This window comes from Homalodisca vitripennis, chromosome 2, assembly GCF_021130785.1.
Source record: "Homalodisca vitripennis isolate AUS2020 chromosome 2, UT_GWSS_2.1, whole genome shotgun sequence".
Lineage (NCBI taxonomy): Eukaryota > Metazoa > Arthropoda > Insecta > Hemiptera > Cicadellidae > Homalodisca > Homalodisca vitripennis.
The window spans coordinates 53,213,352-53,239,459 of NC_060208.1; the positions used below are offsets into that span (position 1 = coordinate 53,213,352).

Sequence of the window (26,108 nt, forward strand, 5' to 3'; positions counted from 1 at the left end):
AATAATTCGGAAGGACAAAGGAAGAATGAATCTAAAAAACAATCAAGGATTGCTCGTTTAATTGCTATGTATTGTAAAAATCCTAGTCAAAAACATCATGGGATGGAGTCTAAAACATCATAGTGCACTCAACTCTGCACTAGATGAGACAATGAGAACACCTCTTCATCTAAATGGTTGCTGGGTAAATCAGAGTTTTGTTGTTTTGAACATCTCATCAACAACTATTTCTTGATCTATTCAGATAGACATGAACTCAATATTCCAGGAGTCAAGTCTGTGAGTGAGACGCTGTTGCGTTTAGTAAAAGTTTAAATGGAGCTTAACTCTAAAACTTCACACAATACACAAATTTAATGCTGAATTATTATATGAAATGTTTATTTGAATCAAGTTTGAAATATATATATATATATATATATAAAACAGTTTTATTTAAATTATAGGAATAGGGTAATTCTAGTCACAGAAATGCAATTTTTTTAACAGTTTTTATTGTACAAATCTACAAAAATTCTTTAAAATTGAAAGAAAAGTGTGGTGGTGTTGAAAGTGATGTGTTAGAGAAAGAAGTCTAGAAGAAATCCCTGCAGGTTGTAGAGAGCAAGCAGCAAAATGTCGTTTTGATGTTACTTGTTGTTACTAATTTACAGTGAGTTTATTCAAATTTTCACTTGAAGTTTAACCCCAATATTTACACTAATATTTATTCTACTCATTTGATATAAACTCTATGATCTATTATAGGAATAAATTTTGCACAACATATATGAGATGTTAAAGGATATAAACAAACAATATATTTATGTTCAAAGAAAATACAAAACGTGGTTATATAACTTACTAGTAAATAGAATGAAGAAATACCATTAATAAATTATAATTACACTAAATATTTAGGACACTATGAATGAAACGTATTTACACCATATGAATTCACTGATAACAGTTCTACCAAGTCGTAATAAAATCATAATTGTTGAATTTTCTTGAAAAGAAAAGTGTATGCTTCTGTATTTGCACTGTTAACACTAAACTGCTTGAACTATCTTGATAAACCTTTCCCAAATCACCAGTTTTCCAGTAAGATCTAAATGAAAGATTAAATAATACTAAGAGTTGAGGATTTCTAATTTATATTGTGAATAAAATGAAATTTAAAATATAATCATAAAGAAAATATCCAACATTTTTCCAAACATAGCAAAAATCTTTGGAATCATAAGTAATTAATTTAATGTTACATGCTGTAGCATATAAAGTCAAACTGCAGAATTCTAACAATTATCATACTTAGATGTATAAAAGGTAGTATTTTAATCATTTAATGAACCCCTATTGCTGAAAGTTAATATTTGTATAATTCTAAGAAAGTAATTAATTTAATGTTATATACTTTAACATAAAAAGTCAAACTGTAGAAAGCTGATGTTTTGTGTTTCTTAATTAGATGAAGTCAATTTAAATTAATATTGTAGATAGATATTAGTTTTAATTTTAAAGTTTGTTATTGACATTGTATACTTCAAAATGATAACAAAGTTAAGGCATTTGCCATATTTACATAACATAAAAAAGAATACTATATTTCAAGGATTGGAATCTATCCTCTTCAGGTGTCATAACAACAATTTTACTAAAAGGGTTAAAAAAACATTTGCATGAAGTTAATTAGGTGTATGCTTTAACGTTAAGAGGAAATGCTAGTTCACACATCTTAGGCTCCACTTCTAAGATGGGGCTGAAGTTAAAAACTGCATTATAAATATAAATTAATTTCAATCCACAGATACATAACTTAGTTTTTAGTGTCTGAATCCTAATGAATTGTGAAAAATACGATTAATTATTAATACTCATTGTTTATATTTACATTCATACATTTTCCTCATAAGAAACCATATTGAATATAAACAGATAAACCAATGGTTTAAGAGATAGTAATATTTTTAACAAATACTTGACACTAAAGTCTAAGTTTCTATAGTGAAACATTTATTGATTTGAGATAAATTCTTATTTATAATGCTGACACTAAGTCTAAGTTTCTATACGAAACATTTAATGATTTGAGATAAATTCTTATTTATAATGCCGACGCTAAAGAGTAAGTTTCTATACTGAAACATTTAATGATTTGAGTTAAATTCCTATTTAAAATACAGTTTTAAACTTTAACCCAATGTTAAAACCAGAGCCTCAGATGTGCAGCTGACAGCTCACAAGTGTGTCCTTTTATGAGTTTTTGACACTTGAAGAAGATGTTGATTCCAATCCCCAAAATGTGTGTTCCTTTTTTTTTAACATTTTTTATGGAAAATATTGAAAGTCCTGTAAACCTTTAAGTTAATTTCCAAAAGCATAAACTTTATTCAAATTATGATACTTTCTTCTACTACCAATATGAATGGAAAAATGTTTAACTCTTAATAACTAACACAATACAACCACATAAAGAACTGAAATATAAACAACTGGACTATTTACAAATCTGTACAAAATCATCAGATACTTCAAAAGGTGAATTGAAGGGATAGTTAAAATAAAAGCATAAATAAACTGTTAAAAAAAATTCAGTTTGGTCCTTATAACAAGTATGAAACGGCTAATTTTGAAAGATTAAAAATCGAGTTGTTCAGGTCATTCGCAGAGCATTAAAATATTGGCTTCGTTAGTTTTGAAGAAAGCTGATAAAAAGCAGGAACGTACTTTACCGTGGTTTGCGGCAGTACTTTTGTAATAATGCAAGTCCTACCTTAGTCAACGACGCTGAATTCTTGTCCTTCGTATCGGTCACATAGCATCAAACACCGACATCTTCCGGCGATAAGGTACATTATTGAAACACATGCCGTACACTGTTGGTTTATTTATTTGTTCAGACAGTGGAAAGCAAAAGCATTTGCTCGGTTAATACATATAAAAACATTGATCTTAAAAAACATACATCACTTATCCGAGAACGACTTTCAATTTTCAGCAAGCCGCACGGACTTTCTTTACTTAATGTACGAAAAAGAACTACATTACACAGTATCTTCTACAGAATAAAAGAGAACAAAATAAGAGGTACCGTGGTGTAAAGTCACCACTGAAACGTCAGTTATCACTTAATATAATGAGGTTGTACGGCGACGAGACGCATCCTCCGATCGTTCTTACCGCTCACCATTCGTTATCCGAGCGAGCGAGACGAGCGAGTAATTGGTTAATACGGCGTGTAACGGCGCGGTGACGCCCCTCGCAGCCCAACTCTGACACAACATACAGTCACAACGTTACTAAATATCATACATCATCAGATCACATGCTGGTTAATCAATAGCTTACATCTAGGCATAAGCAGGCTTTGTTATGTTAGGGATTGATTTGATAAATGCAACAACTTTGGATAATAATCATAGTTTGTCACCTTCACCCACATAAATAATTCATACCCCCTGACAATAGTTTTAATGTTCTATCAATTATTGTACAAACTTACATAACTTGTGTCCAAGTTACACCTACAACACTTTTAAGTAGCAATAAATTTTAAGTTGAGATTTTTAATTATGCTATAAATAAACTTTAATTAGAGGTCAATGTATTTCTCTCAACAGTTGTAACACAATTTTGTATTTTATGTACAAATTTAGGTTAGATAAAAACATATGTTGACTATAAACATTAAGTTTTCCTGCAGTGATTATCACTAGTCCATCATCGGAAACACTACTTTAAAGTGTAACATTTTTTTCATAAACTAACCAAAACTCTACAAATGAACACCCTCAATCAGCATCAGCAGACAATTAACTTTTTTAAATTACAAAAATATGGGCTTATACAATATTAAAAATCTATACTTAATTTTAATTAGACTGAGAATATGTTTCCTTCAAATATTGCTAACATACATTAAACAAATTATTTTAAAACTATTTGTGTAATATTTATTATTAAAAGATTTGCAGCAAATAAAATAATTAAATGTCTCCTAAAGTTTTACAAAAGTTACAATGAAAAGCACTTCTCAAAATATGTGAAAAATTAACTTAAATATTTAACATTACTTTCCAAGCTAAACCTCAGTTTTGCTTTCCTTTCGCCTTAAATCATATAAAACTGCAATAAAGTCTTTCACAGGTTAAATGATAAAAAAAACTCCTTGGCTAACAATAATCAAATATCTTGCTATAGAATATTAACCCATTGGCCTACTAGTTATTTATAAAACCTCTGAACAGCACAGTAAATCCAACTATAACAATTTATGTTACTACTTGAATTGTGCTTTTTAAATTTAAATAAAACTTGAGTTTTAATACATGTAGGTTATCTATCTTAAACTATATTCATGATGAAAACGTATAAAACTAAAAATCTCACTGTTAATTTTGGTACTTTATGTTTATTTAAATACGAAAATTATATATTTGGTATAAACAATATATTTTTTGTTTAGTTATTTTAATAAATTATTTTAATTATGTTTCTTAAGAAAGTATCATATTAGTTATTTTATACTATGTTGTTATTTTTATTAAAGTTTTTGTTAGTTTCTAAATGAAAACGGCGTTTTACACACTAGTAGTTGTGTTCGATCAATTAAGCTTCAAGATCAAGCTCTACTTTAGTAGTACTTTACTTGAATCAGATAGCAATGAACCAATCTGTTTATGTTGTTGCCTAACAGCAGTATTGCCAAACTCAAAAGTAAAACGATTCTATTGGCATTATTTCGTAGAAAACATAAAGGAATCTTGTGAGAAAATTGTTAACTGTGAGGTGTGTAATTTTGTTACAAAGCTCTAGTAGGCAAATGGGTTATTAGTCATCATTCTATGATAGGCCATGTAAAAATTACAATTCAACATTTAAAATATAATATTTACTAAAACTACAAGACTGATATTAATGAAAAAAAAAAACTTTTATCAAAACCATACACAACACACGTTCTCCATATTTTGAATTAATCTCTTGATACTGTTGCTGTGAAACAATGTAATTTAATTGTAGATGAAATATTACTTGAATGAAATAAGTAAATAAAATAAAAGTTTAAACTTTTTACATTATTTTTATAATAAAACATTCTCTAGTTCATTTTCCAAATCCTAACTAGATTTGTAATAATGCAAACATTGTAATGAAAAGTATTATTAATATTAAATACTTGATTTGAATGTAACAAAACATTTTATTTAAGAAAATCAAGCTGACAAGATTGAAAATTTAAAACCATAGACAACGTTCATTTATAAAGAAACTTTTAATACATTACAAAAATTATAATCTACTGTAAAAAATACTGCAAATGAAATAATCAATTTACAGTTAAGATTATTTAGTGAAGGTTTCTTTAAAATGATTAAGAGTCTAATAATTTTGTATTAACGATTTTAACCCTAAAACAGGCAATTTTTCTCTCTCTTTATCTCTTTTTTTAAGATAAGAAACAGGTTTTTCTATATGTATCTTATAGGGTTTTAAAACACTCAGAAGGGAAAGATTTATAACTAGAAAAACAAAAAATTAAAGAAACAGCTAATCACTCCTATGGGACTGTCATAATGAAAATAGGCACAATAGACACGGATATTTCTCTATTTAGCAATGGCTTCATCATTATATGACAAAGACAAGTTAAGAAATGAACATAGTTTTAATTGGTTTTCTCTTAAGAGTGTTACTTGCTATGAATGATATTTGGTTAAGACAGAAAAACTGAAATTCTACACAGGTTCAGTCCTCCCCCTCTCACTACTGAAAATCAGTGGGGTTAAAAGCTGACTATATATAGGAACCAATACACATATGAGTATTTAGTTTAAATTGAGTTTAAATCCATAAAACTGTTATTAAGAATATTAAAACATTGGAAGCAATCCAAAACCTGAATCCAGACAATTAAGAATTAGAAACGAATTCAGTGAGTGGTATGGTACTGTGATATAAAATATTATGTTTATTTCACAGTATGTTTTAATCTAAAAAAAAAAATTAATGAACTTATGCATCTCTGAATTTTGCACAAAACTGAAAGAAAATTGTTTACATTAAAACTTAAGGATTTTATATTTGTATATATATTGTTTTATATATTATATATAATTAACATTATATATACAATAATTATATAAAACAATATATATTTATATATATATATATATATATATATATATAAAACCTATATAATATATTTATATTTTAACTGGTTGATTGATTTTGAAATATAACTTCTTTTTATTACAAAAAAAAAGAAAAAACACTGACAAGCAGACATATGCTAAACAGAAAGAGATAGACCATTGGTTGTAATTGATTTTTTTACTCTTTTCACCGAAGAAACAATATCCTTCAGTTTGTGTAGGGAGTTTTGATACACATGGTATACAACCAAGTTGGTATAGTAAACACATTTTAAACATTATATTTACAAGCAAGCATAACTGTACAAAATGTCTGCCAATTAAGACCATTTCAGATTTGGTGTTAAAACATGAAGCAAAACACACTAAATGACCACCTGATAAAAATAATTAAGAGAGTGGATAAAATACAATCAAGAATTATTATAATGAGTACACAATGATTAGAAAAATTGACTTGCAATAGATGGTTTTGGAAAGTAAGGAATTACAGAAAATAAGATGCTCTTTTTGTGGGAAAATGTTTTAATTTACAAATATACCTTACTTAGTTATTAAAAATCAATAATTTCATTTAAGAAATATAAAACCACGCTTAGGAATAATGTCAAGAATACATGAACTTGGCAGTATAAAAATTCAAATTTTCATAATCATGGGATATACACTTTACTTATCAATGCATTTGGGATATAAACGTCTTCAAAAAGTAGAAGTTAATAAATACAAGATGTAACTTTTAACAACATTAAATTTTTAATTTAAATTAATATTCTAGCTTGTATTTGTTCCACACTCAGAGGCTTAATTTAGTTGGAAAACGTCTATCAACAATCTAGAAGTATCCATCACCAATACTTTGTAAAGTTCCTGGGCTGCCACATAAGTAATACAATTATTACATTAACATTCATAACAGGTTATATCCAACAACATTGCCACTCTCTGAAACTGTCCCAGGTTATTCCTGGTGGACTGTCATTCATGGAAGGTCACATCCAACAACAATGCCACTCTCTGAAACCGTCCCAGGTTATTTCTGGTGGACTGGCATTCATGGAAGGTCACATCCAACAACAATGCCACTCTCTGAAACCGTCTCAGGCTATACCTGGCGGACTGGCATTCATGGAAGGTCACATCCAACAACAATGCCACTCTCTGAAACCGTCTCAGGCTATACCTGGCGGACTGGCATTCATGGAAGGTCACATCCAACAACAATGCCACTCTCTGAAACCGTCTCAGGCTATTCCTGGTGGACTGGCATTCATGGAAGGTCACATCCAACAAAAATGCCACTCTCTGAAACCGTCTCAGGCTATTCCTGGCGGACTGGCATTCATGGAAGGTCACATCCAACAACAATGCCACTCTCTGAAACTGCCCCAAGCTATTCCTGGCTAACAGTATACTGGCATTCATGGAGTGCTACACCCACTAACAATACCACCCTCAGAGACCGTCCCAGGCTCCTCCACTCTGGGCTTATTCCTGGCTACGAACATTCGCATACTCGCATTCATGGCAGAGTACATTCATCAGCTATGCCACACTCTAAAACTTTTCCGGCTATCCCTAGCTAACATTATAATTGCATTCATGCAGTTAGCATCCATCAGTGTTACCACTGTCTGAAACTATTTTATAATTCTCAGGCTAATATTCTATCCCCATCATAACTGGTTCCATCCACCTGCAGTACAAGTCTGAAAGTACTTCAGACTATTCCACCTAATGTTCTTCTGGCATTCCATGACAGATTACATCCATCAGTGACTCCTCTTTTAGAAACCGCCCTGTGCAGACCTTGTTAAGTTCTACTGGCACGAATTGGTTTGTTACATCAGCGATAGGTCACTGCTTAAATAAACCCTTGGCCCTACTGGCATTTGTGATAAGATTCCATCCGTCACCTAATGTTCCTCTCTGAACTATTAGCAACTAACCCATCACCTGACAACCCTCTTTCAAATTGCTCTGAGCTACCTCTGCCTAGTGCAGTGTAAACAAACAGTTAGTACATGTTACACTCTTACTTACCTGCGGTCATCGTAGGAGTCCCGAGCATAGTCCTCGTACATCCGGCTAAAACAATTGATATTGTCTGTTAGTCACTCTAGTTCTTCACATTTTTTAATAAAGGTTAAATAGACTAATTTGGAATTATGTTACTATTGCAGAAGAGAAAATTATTGACCCAACTACGGAAGATATTGATATTTCATTTTATCATTACTAAAATAGAAAGACATTCTATTTTTACATTAATTGCAAATTGCCGCTTCAATAGTTTTAATTTCTTATTATTTTTATAAAAAGTAGTCGTGTTTGTTTTGGAGGGGATCCCCTCATATATAGAAACAAAAGTAAATATGACATAATAAATTCTGCTCATCGTAAAAAACTAGAATTTATTCAATATTTTTACTAAAACATCTCCCAAGAAAAAACAAGAGGTAAGAATTTGTGTTGTTTCCTGACTTGTGAGATCTATTATCAGAAAATAAATCTAATACAAACACACAATATATTCTATATTATAACATCTAAAAAAAGTTTAGTAAAATATATTTTGCATTATTTATAGTTCATCTTGAAAGTAAAAATTATTTTCAACTTATCCTGAAAATTTGAAGTAATTATTCATTTATAAATAAAAAGCAACTTGCATGATTGATCAAGTATAATTTTATATTCAAGCATAAATATAAGGAAAACTGATTCTTTTATTACACTATTGGATTTATTTACATATTATTTGGAACAATGTTCAATTTTCTGTACTTGGAAATAATAGTTCTTAATTATTTTGTGATTAATGTATGAAAATAAAGATGTCACTTTAAGAGAACTTGATGACATATAGACCAAAACAAGTACAAATACAGGAAATCTCCAAATGGACGAACACTCACCTAAATCTTGCAGAAGGCGGGGGAGGTGAGCGTCGGCTGAACATGGACCTCTCGAAGGAGTCACGCATTGGGGCGGGAGGGCCTCTCATGCTGAGGGGAGGCAAGGGGTCTCGCGGAGGAATAGGAGGAGGAAAGTCCCGACGGGGACCCAGATCACGAGGAGGCAGAGGGGGTAATCTCCTGTCAAATGAATCTCTGTCATCGAACCGTCCAGCTGGGCGGTCATAATAACGGTCATAGTAGCTGTCCTGGAACACAAAAGTTGGTTACTATAATAAGGCTACTTGATTATACACAAAACCAGATTAAAACCTTATAGTAATTTAAAAAATAAATAAATAAATAAATAAAGAACCTTTCACTGTTAATTAAACAAAAACGTTACAGTTATCTTTCAAAAACATTTAAATCAATTAAGACATTTAAACAATTATATGCAAGAAAAAAGAACAGAATTATTATAACCATCATAGATGTAATAAAAATAATACGAGACATTAGAAAAATAGGGTTTAATCCTCATTTTTATAACCTTTACAGTACAGTGGTTCAAATTTTACGATCCCCTCTAGGGGGATTAAAACTTACTAGGTTTAAAATTATCAATGGTTTATAATTGTGCCCACAAAACCTATATTACTAAAAAATAACAGTAATACAACTTTTTTACTGTTTTTAAACAAAGAAAAAACTGCAGAGAACTTTTTGTCTCCAAACACAACTCACTTTCTAAAATCCAAATGGTTCTTAAAATAAAATTTCGTTATAATATTTATATGTGAAATATATCGACGGTAGGCATCTTTCTAATGAATTTAAATTAATAGCTTTTGTACTTTAAATCATTTATTATTCTTTCTTTACTAAATTCACTCTCTAGTGAATTCTTTGCAAAATAGGAACATGTCCAGTTAATGTTTAACTTGTTTTGTTCATCAAACTAATAATATTCCAGGGTTCATAAGTATTATGACTGGTTCTATGGTTTAACGTCCTCTTGACAACTCAATATCAGCTTATGTATTACTTTTATTGCGTTCTATATATTAGTAGATAACAGTTAACCCTGAAACTGGCCATAATTATTCTCAAAATTGCAGGCACTTTTTGGTGATTTTGTAAGGGTTTTGTATTTTAATCACTGCTCATCTATTTGTTAAAATACAAACATTTTAAAAACATCAATGTCTTTAGAAATAAATGTAGTTTACAAAAAAAATTATTAAATATTGAATCAATTCAATGTAGTTTTTTTTAAATTACTGATTAACATAAAAATATTAGTAAATACATTTTTCTCAAATGTATAGCACCCCCTCAGGTAATATGAAATTTTTTTAATAGATCTAAATTATACAAAAGTTTGCTTATATATCTGAATTACATATTACAAAAAAATATTTGGGTGAAAGAAGTTTATTGGTACTTTTGAATAATATATCTATAAAAACTACAAAACTTAAAACAATGTTGTATAACACTATTTATTATGTATACCACTGTGACACTTTGGAATCTATTGGATGAACAAATATTTTTTTTCTAACAAATAAATATATGTGTAGAAGAGAAAAATATGATATTTATTGAAGTTTACATTGTATAAGATATTTTTCTATGGCAACAAACTTTTTTATAATTTTTACAAAAGTCAAAATTGTGAAATAAATACCTAACGTTTTTTGATAACAATTTCTTTCATCCAAAAATTATTTATTTGAATACTAAATTTATTGAAGTTTACAAAAATGTACAGCAATCTATTTTTATCTTTATTATTTTTTTTTTTATAAAACAAGCGATTTCACAACAATCCAACCAATTCACTAACCTAACCTCTACATTTAAAAAAAAAGAGACAGTAACAAACTTTTTATTTATACAAACTGAATAATGAAAAGTCTAAAATATCCAAATAAATATCAAACAATACACTAATACCGGCAATGACAATAACAATAGAGAAATCAACATGGCAACCAAGCGATGCATTGTTCTTCTCCACTGGCTGACTGGCTGCTGAGTCGGTGATTGTGCCAACAGAATAAAAATAAAATACTAGTTCATAGTCATAGTTGACGATACTGTTGCTTATAACAGTTCTTCTTCTTTGTTTTGATATAATTTTCACTATTTTCAGACATCGATAAAGTAAAAAAAAAAAATTTAATGAAGCTATTTTCGAAACATTAGGCATTTTGGGATTTTACAAGCTTTTCAAACACTTATTTTATAAACATTTATTTTCCTACTGGCTACTGAAGACATGTTTCTGAAAGCCAAGAATACACTGTTTTCAATGACGACACTTACGATCGTGTTGAACGTATACTCGCAATAGGGAATTTTGACAAACATACAGCAATTTTAGCGTGTTCGGAAATTATGAAAACAAATGGCAATCGGAAATATGAATATCCAAGTTTAGAATTTTCTAATGAAAGATATAACGTAACTATAGAACATTTTATGATATAATGTGAAACCTTGGATCTTTATCTTTAGATTTACATAAGTTTTACTTCGAACAAAGTAAAAATAGACTTGCTGAGAGAGACCATATTACGACATAGTTAATGCGTTGAAAATAGCTTAGTGCCATTTTGAAACTGTAGTTAATGCGTTGATAATCGTTTAAAGCCAGTTGCAGGGTTAATGTGCATTACTTAAAGAATATTTAACAGCATTGACCAAGTATTTTATAATGAAATAAAAATTTTTATTCATATAATTTTGATTCATATTTTAACACTAAAATTTAATAATAGTCAAAATTTTGGCATTTCTGAAAATACTACTTTAATTTTTGGTTTTAAATGACATCCTCAAAATGCAACCAGCCAAACAAAATTTATTATGTAACTAAAATTATTTGTGATTTACGTATTTTCATGCAAAAATAAGAGTGTAAAAAGACATTTTTAACCCATAGTTTTACAATAATGTTGGTCCCCAAAACATCACCAGAGTTGGCATCCCTTTCGAAGTGCCCAGAAGATTTCTAAGACACCTTAATTTCTCACCTTTCCAAATCCACCAGTCATTCTGTCTCTGAGAAATGGTGGGGGTGGTGGTGGAGGGTATGGGTCCCGTCCAAACATCCTCCCGCGGAAACGATCTGGGCCCATTCTAAAAAATAAATATTTCATGCTTGGATTGGAAGGATAAACAACTAAATTACACCTAATCACTGCTATAGAAACTCTGTCATTCAATAAATTGTACAAAATAAAACCTAAACATTGACTTTTAAAATTATGCAAGACTTAGAGTTCGACCTTTGAGGAAATCTAAATATTAATTGAGATGAGTTACAAGAAGAATTCCATAAGACTATGAAAATCAGATAGATAGAAACACTGTTGCGTTTCAAGGTTATTAGCGCATACACTGTGTGAATACAGAGCCAAACAAACTCACTTGTAAAACTTGCTTTTCTATATTTTTAGTTAGTTTGCACTAAGACTTCAAATTGAAAATCTATAATTTATATTATTTTAAGAGTACGTTTTCATTTTGGAATTTCATCCTTTTTCAAATTTAACTTTTGCCAGCCATTTTTATGATCAGAGACAGGAAGTGGTTTGAGAAAATTGAATACTGAAAAGGTGTATTTCTTGAAATTTACAGGTGAATTAAACACATTTACTATCTGCTGATTTAGTCAAAAGGGAGTTTTCAAGACCCAGTGGGTTGAAGCCCAGAGGGTTTTCAAAATAGGAATAGGTCTATATGTTAACCAGGTGCCCTAATAATGCTCATGTAAAATTTCAGTACAATCGGCCCAGTAGTGTTTACATTATTGAATAACACATACAAGCACACAGCACTGAGTGAAAACAATAGATTTTTGCGTAGTAGTATTATGGATCTACTAATAGTGTAATATTACTTTGCTAACAATTTTCGGACAAATCACTAAAACGCCTAATGTTTTATATAAAGAGGCACGTATTAGGGCCCACTCTTAATGTATAAATATATATCAATAAAATCTTATTATAATTAATTATTTTCTAGACTATGGTTGCCATACAATATTCTCATTAATGTTACGTTAGATATAAAACGCAATACCCGATTGTGATAAAAAGTTATTCCTTTCCTCCGGAAGAAACGTTTTGTACCCTTTTCAATTGCAGAAACATTTGCCAATTTTGTCACATATTCCTATCTGGTAACCCATTATTTAAACTGTTCTGTTGGGTCCAGATACGTAGTAGCAAATCCATGCCTTCATCTTCTGATGGATTCCTCTACCAAAACGGCTGTAAATCATCCACGAAACACCTAATTCTTTAACAATTTCGATTTTGGGAAATAACACTACTTACAGTTTTAAACTAGTGAGAAACAAAGAGAGACAAATTTACCCTTATGTACAGTATACAATACAAGGGTTATTTTGTATTGTTGGATTAATCCATTGTTATAAAATAGTTAAGTCAATGTTACTCTGTTTATTTCACAAGGCTTCTGAGCAAAGAAAACAATGATGACTATTATCTGCAAATATGTGAAAGAATTCAAATTACCAGTCAGCTAGAATTTCCAAAGTAAGGTTTCAATTTGAATTGTTACTAGAGCTAAATTATTTTAATAATTGTTAGTTCTTTTTTTATTGTAATTACTTAATACTTTCTAAGTTATATTGCATTTTTTTTAAGTTGCTATTCTCACTGTATCTTTAAAACTATATTTATCTTGAGGCTCACATTATTGTATTTCAAATATGCATATCTTGTATCAATATACACAGTTTTTAATTACTGAAATAATTAAGGTTTTGTTTGTGCTATTAAAATATAAAAAAAACCGTTGAAATAAGCCTTGTAACCATGGGATGGTCTGTAAACAAGCTCAAAAATTGGTTACTTAAGTAACAAAAACTATATCAGTAAGATTAAAGTAACCTACGGCAGAAATATAGTACCTTAGGTACACCATTGCTACCAATCACTATAATAAATTAACACAACCTTAAAGCTCAAACCGCAAAATCACTCTCAATGCGTGAAACGGGGCATAAAACTTGCAATTACCGTTTGAAGCATGAGTTCAAATTCGTAACGCTTACCCGGTTTTGGGACACTCCTTGGACCAATGACCTCCGCGGCCGCACCTGTTCAACACGACACACGTTAGTTTCGTCAAGTTTGCTATTTGTTGCTTTCCTCCTCCACCCAGGTGTTATCCCTCTCATACCACAGCAATGCCATTTATAACGATTTCACTATATAGGACACGAAAAGAAACTGAATCCAACGTTATAAAATATCTCAGTTGATTTTTTAATTTTACTGGAATACAACATTTTAATAGACTAGAATTTCACAATTATTTTTAACCTCAGGTCGAACTCAAAAAAGTATTAAACATATCTTTCAAAATCTTATTTACTAACTTGATAACTAACAAATAAAGCTGTCTGAAATAAGCATATAGAATGATCTTCTCATTATATTCTTATTTTCAAATACAAAACTCTAATATACTATATATATTGTATACTTTCCAAACCATGTAAATTCAACAATGTCTGAGAATTCCATTTTGTGTACTTTAAATTAAACAATAAAACACATATTTAAAGTCATTGATTATAAAATTTTAAAAGGTAGATAATCCAAAACACATTTAAGACTCCTTTACTTAAAAATGAGAATGTATAGCTTATAGTACCGCAAGCATTTCTCACTTTATTCAGATTATTATTGCAACTAAGCAACATTTGTTTTTATTGAATAATTGTGCAACTTCACAAGGCATATATCAGCCTGCAATGTGATGCAAACTGTTGGGTTTCAGACTGACCAAACAGTATCATGCCAATATCAGACTATTGGTTCTTCAGTATTATACAAATTTACAAAAAATATAATGCATAAACAATTTGGGCTCTCATATATGTCCACTAAAATAAATTGCCCTGATCTTAGGGACATGTAAAATATGTTTACCTTTAAAATGTGGCATTTTATGGTGATATCCATATTGTCTTAAAGTAGTTTATTATGTACATTACAAACAAGCCACTAGTGTTGTGAATGTGTAGGAATGCGTAAATTTATTGATTTTATTACCATCAGGAAGCAAACTGGAATGCATAAAGTGCCAAAATAAATTAATAACCAGTGCTATTCTTTTATTGTCGTTTAATTTGATGAAATGTGGTACAGCATGCAGCCATCAGTATCAGTAAACTTTTTGAACATGTTTTTGTTAATTTTATCTTAAACCAAGAAACAGAAAATGAAATTAACTACGGCAGTTACGAAATTTTTTAAGTCTCTAAACTTAAAATAAATACTTAAGTACTTTAAAAGTTAATTATAATGTAGTCGTAATTATAAACATTTTCAAATTAAACGAAACTGAATCTGAAAATGTTTAATCATAACCTTTTTTCAATAAAAAGACAGTTTATACAAGTCCAATTTTTGTCGTAAGGTTTGAAGAATCAGATACAACTTATCCGTATATAGACTACTTCGTCTAGATAATCAGAACTCAATTTTTGTGGTAAGGTTTGAAGAATCAGATACAACTTATACGTATATAGACTACTTCGTCTAGATAATCAGAACTCAATTTTTACTAATTGTTTTTTATTGTAGCATTCCATTTATAATAAAGTGATGTCTATAAAGTGATATTTTATTACATAATTTTATGTGGAAATTTTGGTTTTATGTACTATATTTCAAATTATTGAAAATTGTCTTCAGTTTGGTGAAATAGTCATATTACCTACTACATAAACATACCATAAAATTATTTAACTATAGAGAACACATAATTACTTAACTTAACAAGACAGACTTAACAAAAGGAATGGGCATAAGCCTTATGCAAATCCACCACATTTGTGTTTCCCATATAATTGATTAAACTTGTCTTTTAACATGTCAAAGTCCGAGGCCTACCTGTAGCACTGTTCAGGATTGCCCATTCCTGGCCGCTGGCGCACCTTGCTGGTAGATATCTGAACCTTCATTGGCTGTCCATCCACCATAGAGCCATTCAGCTCCTCCACCATCTTGTTCACGTCCGGACAATCAATGTGCTATAACACGACAACCACCATATCAAGTACCAGTTGTGTAACAAGACTCAAATTTACAATTCTCATAAAGGTCAGTTTTTTTTAATGCATTACAATATTATAAACAACAAAATTCATTAATCCCAAAATAAATATTTTTAACACTGTAAAAACTGCAAAGAATTTTTTAATAAAAATACATATAAAAGCTTAAAAATTTTTATTATAATTTTTTTGTGAAATAATTTGATAATTTTTACTATAGGAAACGGTTTGAGATTTCTAACCAAATACTGCTCAAAATTATAAAGCTAATGTTGGTCTTTTTAGTGATGTAAATTTTCAAGTGTTAAAGTTTATTCTTACTCAAAAAATCTAATTCATAATTTTACTTTTCACAATTAAAAAAAGGTTAAGGTTTTAATTAACTTTAAAAAAGAGCAAACCTAAGCATAAAAAACCTGTGATTTAAAACATAAATTCTAACCTTTTTCTATCCTTTGTTAAATACCATTAAACATTGGAAAATCTAATCATAAAATTCCTGTCATTATCTGATTGCAGTAGGTCATGATCAATTTTAATATCATACTGCTATTGACTACTTGTTTAAACATAAATTTGTTTCAACAGTTACTTATGGCATTCATTTAATCTTTTCTTCAATTAAAACTCAAAATAAATGGTTACAGTAATGCTAACTATTTAAATCCTATTATTAAACTTTTGTATTAAAAATCTTTTTTAAATACATTTTACATTTTTCACTAACACAAATATAATGGGTGAGAAACATGCAACATTATGTTCACAAACAAATTGGACCAAAAAGTTGTTAACCCATTGCGGATCAACGACGTGAGGGTGACGCGAAGCGAGGCGTGGACCAAAAGCACAATGACGTGACCCTCACGTGGATGACGTGGTACGGATGACTCATTTGTTTTGAACGCTTATCGCTGTTATATGCCTCGGAGATATTTATAGTCTGTTTTCCTGGACTGACTTCCTATCTTATCTCTGGTACTCGTCCACAAATACTCCCCTCGTTATCGGTCAATAACGTTATTATTTGCGACAAATAGTTTGTCTAAGGCGTACAGTCGTGGCGTTCGATTTTCCTTTGCCTCGTGTGCGTGTACGTAAATAAAATGGGTGACAATTTACGATCATCTGAATTAGATAGACTATTATTAGAAATTGGAAGTGATGAAAGTGATATCGATAGTGTTATTGAGGATGGAGACGGTTCTATCACGCGTATTTGTCCACGTTTTCATAATTACGCGGATACTAATGTTGACAGTGACGAGCGGGCTATCACACTAAAATCCACTACTAAGACAAAAGACAGTCTCAATACAGTGTAAATATTAGATTAGTTGTTTCTTGAAGTGACAGTTTTTATTACAACATTTTTTTATAGTGTAAAACATTTGATCCGTCCTATATCAAGCAGCTACAACACGCAAAAAACGTTAGTAAAAATGTTATGTACCTGTATTTTTACATTTTTTTAGTATAATATACTTGTTTAATATGATCTGTATAATGTTTATATAACATAAATAACAACATAAACAAACAAAACATGTATAATTAGCGAGCGCGCTAAGCAGGCAGGTAGGCGTGCAACCACTGCGGGTGCTGCGTTGTAATACGGATTAATTCGTACTCTAAGGCCCGCGCGCGCGCTGTTTTCACGATCCGCAATGGGTTAAAAAGAAAATAAAGTGAATACAGTTAGGTTAGGTTACTCACCACAAAGCCATAATTGCGGACAATGTCACATTCGACAACAGTGCCATACTTGGCGAAGAGGAGCCGAACCTGTGGTGCTCGTGTATTATCAGAGAGATTCCCCACAAATATCTTCGTGGTTGGTGTGTTTGGTCCCTTGCGACTAGTGGCTGCCTCTACTTTCATGGCCGACCCATGAACAAGATAGCCATTCAGATTCTGTATAGCATCCCGTCCAGACTCTTCGTTTTCCATGTGTACAAAGCCAAAGTCCTTCACCACATCGCATTCTACCACCTTTCCATACTTCTCGAACAAGGGCTTGATATCGGCAGAGACTGTCTTCTCTGCCAAGTTGCCGACAAAGATTTTAAAGGTTCCAACGCTGCTGAAACCTGGCATCTTGAATTCTTATATCCTAGAAACAGAAATAAACATATAACTATTACGAATAAATTCATTGAGAAAATTAATTGCATCACCACAACACCAAATCTAATTTGTAAAAAATGCAATAAAACCTGCTTAAATTGGTTATAATAGTTAATTTAGAAATGCCACACACAAAATACAAATTTACATTGGAAAATTGAACGATCAAATTAAATCACATGTACTATTTATGAGGACACGATTTACTACCACAGGCTGTCCAGCAAACTTCACTCAGGAAATTCCTGTACAATTCCTGCATTTTTCAAGTAGTACATATCTTGAAAATTCCAGAATGATCGAACAAAAAATTGTAGTCCTTGCAAGTTTATTCCAAGGCTGTATAATGTTTAGTCACTGCCTTAAAAATATATCTGATACATTAAAATGTTTTTTTTTTTATTATAAATGTTGTACCTAATTTTGATGTAAAAAAAAGTATTTAGGCTTAAACATTATGTCACAATTAGACTATTTGTGTCAATATTAATTTATTTTGAATAAGTGAGGGATTTGAGAAGTAAATGAACTGTCCTGTAACACATTTTACTAGCATAAATACAATATAGCAAATGTATTATATTCCATAAATTAAAATAGAAGAGCTAGTTATAGTAGTAAAAGAAACACGAGTTGTTTGTACCTTTCAAAGGTAATAACAAATAATGGCAACCAATGACTGCTATAAACCACTACAAACTAGACTCCAACAGGGTGTTGGATTGAACAAATTCCCTGACTTTATCATATACAAGGTACAACAATGAACACGTCTTAGTGACAGGTACTGTGTGTACTGCCGATCACTGTCGTCCACAAATATACGCAGCAGAATCGCGGCGATGCATGTACAATATTACAGATCTACAAGCAAAATATGGTTTACTGAATTAGGATAATATGTTGATTAGATCAGTTATCTACGGTTATTCATACACAAATTTAAGTCACATTTTCGTGACCAGTGATTTACGTAATGTTAATCATCCGGGTAGATCCGTAGCAGACTTGCAGCGATCTACGAACATAAATCTAATACTAACTATAAGCAAAATACGATTTAAAAAACAGACTATTCATTGATAAAATCATCTTTTTACGATTTGTCAAACACAAAATATGGCAAAATCATTTTTTAATGGATAATTCGTATACTGACTTTCAGCCGATAATTAATGACACAGTGAGTCTCTCCAGATTCTATTGTCAAATCCCGTCAATCGATTTTCAGACCTCAATCTTTCTTGAAATTTCAAAATTTGTCTTTGACATATTGCAATTTACCTGAAACCCTCATTAAAATTCGCAACTTTTCCTTACTATGATCGGTCTCAACTGATTCACTGGTGTGGGATGCCCGACACTCACTGGTGGCAAATTTACTTAACTGAAAACTAATCTCACAACACTCTTCTTCTATGGGGCAGCCTATTGCCATGCACAACCCTCTACCCTCTCCTTCACAAAGATAGGACTGTCCAATATCCTTGAACTTTATCACCAACAAAAATCAGCGTTTGGCATACTTCGTTTATTTTTAACTTTTTAGCATTTTGCTCAAAATTCCTGTACATGTCCCGCATGTTTCCCAAATACAGTAAATTTAAGTACAATTCCCACACTGCCCGCACACACGCTGCAAACCGTATACCACCGTACTGGCAGCAATGTTGAAAAACACACAATAACAAAAAAACTAGATTTAGGGTTACAACAAAAATTAATACGAGGCATTCCATAAAAAAATGTGTGAGCTAATAATGATGTATAACAGTATTTATTTGCAACTATTTACTAAGGAGCATTAAAACATGTAAAATGCAGTAAAATACTTTGGAGCAATTTACTTACACGAAAAAAAATTGTATCCAGACAACAAACATGCTCATATAAATCAAGATGCTACAGCAGCACTAAAAGATCAAATCATGAATTTATATCTCCATCAATACCGCCATGCTGCAACTATACACCCCTAGAACACCTTAGTTAAGTAACATCAATAAGCTCTTGTAGTACCTTTGACAGCATCTTCGATGACATTTATAGAATCACATTAATTCTATCACACATAATTAGTTTTGAAAATTATTTAAATGTTTAATTGCAGATGATGTGACCAGTTTAAATATTAGAAAATTAGTTTATTCTTTTGAATTGTTATTGTGTTTTTTTTTATTCAGAATGCGAATTATAAGTTTGTTGTATGATCATGTTATGTTTAAGGGGACTGGAATGACCCTAAGGGTGAAAATTTTCAATTTTTGTTTTTTACATTATCTGTGTATTTTCCTGTTTATTTATATGTAAAAATTATGATTATCTGAGTAATATTAAAAAAGTTATTGACACTTTAGTAATAACATGCATGAGCATTTTCATGAACTTCTCAGCTACGCTAAGCAAAGTCTGACAATTCATCCCCAACATTTTAAAAATAGCAATAAACAGTACAACCATGATGATCACACACACTTCCCCACAGTTGTTATGGATCACATAAAATCAATATTCAGAGACCTCTTGAATCCCGAACTGTTGAAAGAAAAATGAGTCTCCATGGTGGAACCCAAAACCCTTGCGAGAGCCTGAACAGTGTAGTCTGGACCAGAATACCGAAATCCAACTTTGTGATAAGATCTACCCTTCAATTAAATGTGTATGAAGAACAATGGGAACATAATAAGATGTAGACTATTAGAAGGATTGGGAATAAATCCTGGAAGTAACTGTACAAAAAGTCATGAAAGCTATTGATGAAAAACGAATTGCGGAAGCTGAAAAAGCGATGGAAGAAATCCAAATAAAGTGTCGTCAGAAGCGGCAGTTGGCCAAAAGGAAGTTGGAGGATGATAATGAAGCATAGGGTGACCCAGATCAATCAGCTTATGTTGCAGGAATATACTAAGGTAATGAAAACTGCTGCTTTCCATATTGTTAAATTTTTAAATTCCAGAAAAAACTTGTTTTTTACTACTCATGTGCCTTTTTTTCGAGAACTATAGGAGATATCAATATAATTTTTTGTTTGTTTTGTTCCTATTAGTGTTTTGGACATTTTTTATTAAATATGAAGCATTTTATAAAAAAATTATAAATAATTTAACCCCTTAAAGAGTTTTTGTCGCGTGTACGCGTCAAGAGCCAAGTGCAGAAAAAGTACCGCTGTCACGTGTACGCGCGGTTATAAGTAATTCATGTTTTCTCGTTGTTTGTCCCGCTAGCTCGCCGTAGTTCCTAGAATTCCTGCTAGAGTGAGAGAGGTTAGCCTGTTGTCTACGTGGCATGAAGTTTCGTACACAGAAGTGAGAAGGAAAGGAAAACCGGCAATAGTACCCTCTATTGTTGACGACTACAACAAACTTATGGGTGGAGTAGATCGTGTTGATCAGATGCTTTCTGCCTATCCACTTGAAAGGAAAAGGCAGAAAGTCTGGTATAAGAAGGAATTCCGCCATCTATTGAATATGTATATTCAATGCACACGTTCTTCATCAAAAGCTTGGTGGAAAAATGATTTCCCTTCAGTTTAGGAAAAACTTGTCAAACAAATTGTGTACCATCACCTAGATGATCAGCGGAAAGTGAAAAAGGGCAGGCCATCAAATGAAGCTGACACTCTTCGGTTGATTGAACGCCACTTCCCTGATTTGGTACCATCAAATGAGAAAAGGCAAAATGCCATGAAAAAATGTGCTGTGTGCGCGAAACGACAAGTTCGCAAGGAATCCCGCTACCAGTGTGCTTGGGGGGGAGTCGGGTTGTATGTGGTGCCGTGCTTCCAGGCTTACCACACTCAGAAGAACTTTTAATTGGAGTGAGCCCATGTATATAGTGTATAAAGTGTATATATACATTGCAAATGTATTATTAGTTTCCAAAAGGGTTACTACAAAATCACTCAGCCGTACTCTGGGCCAAGATGCTGGAATTCTTCAAAAAATGAACACACGTATGTAAAACTCTATTTATTTAGTTTAAAATAAATTTTTTGTGGTTTTGAGACTTTTAGAGATATTTAAGAGCCTAAGCCCAACAATATTATACATTTAAAAAAAAAAAGCATTTTTGGATCGGTTAGGTTGAAAAAAAGAAACCCTTAAGGGGTTAAAAAATACATAAATATAACAAATTTCTACTTAATTTGATTAGAATAGTACTATCTTCAAAATAAAACAAAGAGTAAGTACTGTATATCATTTATGGTTACTTAGAAATAGGTACATAAAGTTAACAAATTAAAATTGTAAGTATAGGGATATCCCAGTCCCCTTAAATCACGAAAAGCTATTTTTATGTGATCAGAAGTTAAGACGTGATAAGTGAATACTTAGTACGTACATAAAAAGTTATGGTTATGTTAGTTTAGCTTATTTATTAAATTTGTTTGTTTTTTTTACACTATTTATTGGTTTGTTCAAAGTTTAATTTAATTTGTATGCAATACTTTAATTACAAATTTATTTTTATCTATCTGGAAACCATATTCACGTTTATTAACTCTGGAACTGACAATCATTTTTCCCAAAATGGCAGGCACTTTTTGCGATTTTGAAAGGGTTTTATTTATTTTAATCACTGATCATTTATTTTTCAAGATACAGGATAAGTTAAAATGTTTTATTCGAAAAAGGTAATGTAGAATGTTTTATGGTAAAATATGAAAGCTTGGATCTTTATCTTTAAATTTTTGCACGTTTTGCTTCAAATTAAAAAATAGACTTGCTGTGAGAGATCATATTCCAACATAATTAATGACTTAGTGCTACTTAAAAATGTACTTAATGAGTCAATAATCCCTTAAAGCCAGCTGCAGGATAAACCTATTGATATCATCCTACTGAACTTGACAATATATAGATTTAGGGAAAAATGATATAATAAATTTTAAAACATTAAAAGTTGAACTTCTTTTCTTGCAAGGTAGTAAGTAGGAAGTTATGGTTAGTTAAAATATACAGTAGGCTATTTGTTCGTCATTTTAAGTTGAATTTCCTACAAAACAGTAATTGCCGGAGGCATTCGTGATTGACCATCAAGAATTTTATTTTTTAGAGATATAGGTACTAGCCTATGCTGAAGGCCGGAGGCACTTGTGTCACACTGCTATGGAACTTTTGTTCTTCTGAGTAAATGAAAAAAAACCGTCTTTTATTTGGGTCAAATTCCCCTGATTTCAACATCGTTTTTTTACAAATTCAAAGGTGACATAATAGCTAACTACACCGGCAACCAATAGAAAGTTGGGGTAGGGTATGATAAGCGGACCCAGTTTTTTATATCGAAATTGGCAAACGATATTACTTAACCATAGCCATCGATATAATCAATCGATACTAATTAATTATTTTAACGATTAATTAAATAATCTATATCAATAGCTGTAAACACTTTCATGTAATTCTCTTAATGTAATATTTCAATTTTATTAACATTTGATTATTTAAAATGAGTCAATTTTATAAAACTATGCGACATTGCTTTGGAAGATGATAAGACATGTTTTTCATGACTTCAACAAGTTGGACTCGAGCGGAAAAACCCATTATGTGAAATTTGTGGGAAAGAAACTAACTTAACTGTGAGAGGAGCAAATATGGTCGTCTTCAGTTTTACAAATTTTTATTATATAATAATTTGTTTGATCACTGTAAATATTAGATTCATACTTTAATTTAAAACATATGATTGTTATTGTGAACTATAGATATTTTATATCGATTGATAGCCTAGGATTTGAGATGCGAATATTAATTTAGGTATCGCGATGATTACATTCTTCGATATAAAAAATCAGGTCTGCTTATCGTACCCTACTCGAAAGTTGACTTAAAAGACCATGTGACGCACGTGAGCAATGAATATATTACTCCGTACAAGAAAAGTAATTCCAGTTTTAATGTCCTATAACTTTGTTATTTGTCATTTCCACCCTTTGAAACCATACATTGTTTCAATTGTTTCATTCAGAGGGAAAATTGCAATATGTTAATATTTTGCTGATCCAGCCGTTAACTTCACAATTACTCACCCAGTTCATTACACTGTCAGGTTGTCCCCCCTTAGAGAGTACCCACTCCTAGTTACATGGTTAGTAGGAAATCCATCCTTGAAATAAACTTCGTCAAAAGATTTAAGCTACTAAACAAGTATTTATAAGCTACCAGCAGCTTCACAACCCAGGGTAATAAATTTGACTCTTACTTCCATGTTGGGCTATTCTAAGGCTAACCTAGTTGGATAAATAGACTATAGACAAAACCCATAATATACTGTACTTGACTATTAGAATGACACAAAAACCAAAAACGTACATCCAAAACTCATTAAAACTAACCTATGTTATTTAATTATTATAAAGTTTTGAATCTTGAACAAATAAAACTGCATCCAACCGATTTCACCTCACTGAATGACAATAGCCTAATCGTTATAAGATGCCCACGCCTATTGTCTACAAAAAATATAAGCTTATTATAATCTATCTACGCGAATTAAGGATGTTAACGTTGTGATTTATTTATCTATGTAGCTTAAATACAAAATAATAAAAATATTAAAGCCTATTCACTTACCAAAGACGCTACGGATAACGCCGAAAAATGGCGACAGGAAGAATGTGAATCAGAAGCCACGAAATATGGAAGGAAGTGGAAAGGTTTAGTTTGGTTTGGTATGCCGTGCCGTAGCCAATTAGCTGCTGCCTGCTGGTGGATCCAAGCGGAAGTTACAAGAAGAACACAAGTAGACAGAATCTAGTGATAATGTTTACCATATAAAAAAGTGTTTATACAAATATAGGCTACATACTCAAATAACTTTTCTTACATTATATGTAGGTTTTGTACTAAGCGAGAGCAAAACCCTTCTCCAATATTGATAAAGAATGTCGTTGTTTTTGTGTTTGCTTCCGTTACCGTATTTAACAAATAAAAAGAATCGAATTACTGATTCAAAATGTTGAATTCTGTCGTTATTTTTTCTACAATTACAATAATTTATTTTGATGTTAGCGTTCAAAAGGTATCGAAGAACTTTATTTGTCACTGATCGTACAGAAATAGGCATCGCCATGACAATATATTTAAATTAAAATGTCTAATACGAACGAGTACATGATTAAAATCGAAATACATTTGATAGAAATAATAAAATACTAACAACAGGAAAGTGTGGACATCGCCTGATAATAGTTTAAACAAGTTATAAAATGTTATGGTATCGAGAAATTTGCATGTATGATTTAATATGGAGGTATCAATTTACAAAATCGTGACCATGGAAAGGTATGTTCATTTTTTTTTCCTGAAAACTACAATTTTTCCTGAAAACAATAGTGAAGAAAAAATTCGTCGGCAACGAAAATCAAAGGAGTTACGATTTTTTGAAATCCTCTGAAAACTCTGTTTTTGACAGTACCTCTGGCAATTTTACTGAAATGATGACGTTAATCCTGTCAACGATGCCTGCCCGCTGCGCAGTGCTGCGCACTGCTTGCTCTTTTAGAAAAAAAATTAACTCGAGCTTGCAAAAGTCGAATCCCAGATCACGTGATGCCCCTGATCCTTAACCCTTCAAGTGTTGTTCGACAAAATTTTGTCGGTTATTTTCCATCTTTAATGCAATAATGCCCGAAAGGCATCAATATAATACAATGATATACTTTCCCCCCAGTTTATATGCACCTGTGATAATAACACTTGGCTATAAATGCCCAACCCATGAAAAAAAGTCCATTTTTCATGGTCACGGTATTGTAAATAAATACCAATATGGAATATATAAAAATAGTAATTATAAACATCATATTTAAAAATTAATTGCAGTAAGTTTAAA

The 26,108-nt window shown here is 31.2% G+C and overlaps 1 protein-coding gene across 3 annotated transcripts; it reads right to left on the bottom strand.

The window, feature by feature from the left end:
- Positions 1–459: 459 nt before the first annotated feature.
- Positions 460–24,985, bottom strand: LOC124353946 (RNA-binding protein lark-like). Of its 3 annotated transcripts, none has more exons than XM_046804023.1 (8): positions 24,848–24,985; positions 17,862–18,258; positions 15,982–16,121; positions 14,133–14,177; positions 12,079–12,184; positions 9,056–9,303; positions 8,181–8,225; positions 461–1,090 (listed from the first exon to the last, which is right to left on the bottom strand). In XM_046804023.1, exons 2-8 carry the CDS (start codon positions 18,240–18,242, stop codon positions 952–954), a joined length of 1,104 nt encoding a protein of 367 aa, XP_046659979.1. In that variant the 5' UTR covers positions 18,243–18,258; positions 24,848–24,985; the 3' UTR covers positions 461–951. The 3 variants fall into 3 exon arrangements, with proteins under 3 accessions (XP_046659980.1, XP_046659979.1, XP_046659981.1); XM_046804025.1 differs by lacking the exon at positions 461–1,090 and adding an exon at positions 2,855–3,254; XM_046804024.1 differs by lacking the exon at positions 14,133–14,177 and having other exon boundaries at positions 460–1,090.
- Positions 24,986–26,108: the final 1,123 nt, after the last annotated feature.